The sequence below is a fragment of the Triticum dicoccoides genome, chromosome 1A, assembly GCF_002162155.2.
Source record: "Triticum dicoccoides isolate Atlit2015 ecotype Zavitan chromosome 1A, WEW_v2.0, whole genome shotgun sequence".
NCBI classification, from domain to species: domain Eukaryota; kingdom Viridiplantae; phylum Streptophyta; class Magnoliopsida; order Poales; family Poaceae; genus Triticum; species Triticum dicoccoides.
Genome location: NC_041380.1, coordinates 594876258 through 594878739, shown reverse-complemented (window position 1 = coordinate 594878739; position 2482 = coordinate 594876258). Strand labels below are relative to the sequence as shown.

The 2482-nt window shown below is 50.0% G+C and overlaps 1 protein-coding gene across 1 annotated transcript; it reads left to right on the top strand.

Annotated features, from left to right (window-relative positions):
• The first annotated feature begins 1100 nt into the window (after nucleotides 1-1100).
• Nucleotides 1101-1949, top strand: LOC119294110. The gene is made up of 3 exons (XM_037572373.1): nucleotides 1101-1252; nucleotides 1373-1472; nucleotides 1578-1949. The coding sequence occupies exons 1-3, from the start codon at nucleotides 1246-1248 to the stop codon at nucleotides 1672-1674; spliced, it is 204 nt and encodes a 67-aa protein (XP_037428270.1). The 5' UTR covers nucleotides 1101-1245; the 3' UTR covers nucleotides 1675-1949.
• Nucleotides 1950-2482: the final 533 nt, after the last annotated feature.

The following is a 2482-nucleotide window of genomic DNA, read 5'->3' as shown; positions in this document are numbered from 1 at the left end:
AAATGTGAATATTACATTTGAGATAACTGTATGTTCAACAAGTTTTTCAAATTCTTCGATTTCAAATTCAACGACACTAGAGTCAGGGCCGGCACATCTCATCCCACACATACTGCCCCTTGAGATTCATCCAACACTGTATGTGCGTGAATGGCTTGCCCTTGGTCCTGTAGTACATCACATCACTGCAACGCGAGCATGCTATACAATATATATAGCAACATTGAGTGAATGAATGAATTAGCCAACATATAGAGCAACATGAAGGAAATATTACGATCTCTATGGTTGACGAGCCCAATGGCCACATTGTCTCCACTCAGTGAATTATAGGGTCATGGATGATGTGCATGTCGCAGGGTGCGAAATTCTTTTGCTCATGAAATGAAGCATGCACGCGCTGCCAAAAGAGTGAGCCCCTTGAGTTCCTGCCTACAAGTTCAAAAATGTGACCAACCACACATAGCATAGAAACTCATTCTCCATCATCGAGTACGCCGCCAAATTACTCTAGAAAACGACGAGAAGTTCAACAAAAGAGCTCAATGGCATTTGACCAAACACCTTCGGGCATGGTGTCCATCATGGATGTCGTCGATCGGGGGAGGGTACTTGGCGGCGAAGGGATCCTGGGTGGACGACGGCGTAGTCCAAGGCAGGTAGGCGCGTTGCTAGGGGCCGTGGATATCCTACAATGCCAGCGTGGCAGTCGAAGAGGTACATCGGCGATGTCGGATGAGGAGGGTGCGGATGCAAAGAAGGAGGGAGCAGGCAGTGGCTGAGTGAAAGAAAAGTGAACCGAGAGGACTTAAGTGGGTCGGGCATGTCTCGCAATGCCCCCCAAACTTTGCCTCCTATTTATGGGCAAACGGACTTTTGACCGGCCCGCGAACCGATAGAATACCCATGTTGGATGATAAAATACGTCCTCGTCACTTGGCACAGACAGATGCAGATGGGTTGAGGGGCGGCGCTGAAGATGTCCTAAACCATAACTAGTGATTTCGTCCAAAAAATACTTCAGCGGGGAGGGCTTGCTCGTGTCTGCTGGGCCACGTTTGTTGCCTCGGTGCAGCGTGCCAGGCCCAGGCCCGGCTACTGCCGCTTGCCATCTCTCCCGCGGTGGTCTACAACCCAATCCGCGTGAAGGGAAGGAATCAAGCAGGAGGAAGGGAGAGACAGAGGAGAGAAAGAACCCCCAACAAGAAGAGAGTCGCCGCCGGCGGAAGGGAATCAAGCAAGAAGATGACTCATATCCTCCCCATCTCCCATCACAATTTGGATCTGTGAATTACTGTTTGCTATTGCTATATTCCTTGTTCGTCATGCTCGATCTGTTTCCTCCTTGACTTTCTTCTCTGCGGGCGGGCACGGGGCAGCCAGAGGGAGCGCGACCGCGAGCGCGCCGCGGCGCGGAAGCCCAACTCCAAGAACGGCGGCGACGGCCTCACCCCGGAGCAGCGCCGCGAGAGGTTCGTCCCCTTCCCCTTCCCTTATCTTTCCCGATCGGATCCAATCCGCCGCGCCACGGTCGACTGAATTGATCGAATCTTGGCCTGACTGACGCCGATCCGCAGGGACAAGAAGGCGCTGGAGGAGAAGAACGCCAAGAAGGCGGCGCAGGCCTCCGGGAGCACCTCCACGGACGCCAAGGGCAAGGACGCCAAGAAGTAGCAGGAGAGGCGCCGCCGGATCCCGCCCCCGCCACCGGGATGGGACGCCGGCGCCACCACGATTGCCATGCGTTTGTACCCTGTTTGCTCGCAGCATCTGCGGATCCTTGTGCCTTAATCGTGTATGGTTGGTTAAAACTGTCGTTGGCTGCAAATCTTTGTTGCATGAGTTTGTTGTACTCTGATGAAATCCTCAACTCGTGATGATAATAATGATAATAAGCAGCAGCGTTCTCTCTTAAGTTATTTCTTACCGCCTCTCTTTCGTTGCGGCCTTGCTATCTTGTGTAATCTTGTAGTCCAGGCTAAGATTGCGATTATGGTAAGTTGTAATGCAGTCCTGAATCCCGTTCTAATGCTATCTATTGCTATTGTTCTGGTTGGTTCTGTGTGTCATGTCTCGCTCACTCTACGTTGTTTTGCTGCCACACTTTGGCTGTTATTTTGCTAACTTGTTGAATCTTTTTACGTGATACTATCAGGATTAGATTGTGATTGTAATGAAAACTGTACTCTGGACCCTAAACCAAGCACTGGGAAATTGGGGAAATGGAAATGGCCGTAATGCAGTCCTGAACCTGGTTCTACTCTGTTTTGGCTGGCTGTAATGCTATCGTATTGCTATTGTCATACTATAAATAAATGATGCTACAATGTTGATCATTCTTAGATAGAGAGTCTCAGACCGCAGAAGATGTTGTGCATATTCCATTGCTGCATATTGTTATTTATGCTTTGAGAGTAGAGACTACTGGGACTGCTCATGTGTAATATATGCATCTGTGTTTCAAACTCTACAGCTTGACTGG

Coding starts and splice junctions, on each gene's coding strand:
- LOC119294110 (XM_037572373.1), top strand. Junction 1,473..1,577: donor CCGGAGCAGCGCCGCGAGAG/GTTCGTCCCCTT, acceptor GCCGATCCGCAG/GGACAAGAAGGCGCTGGAGG.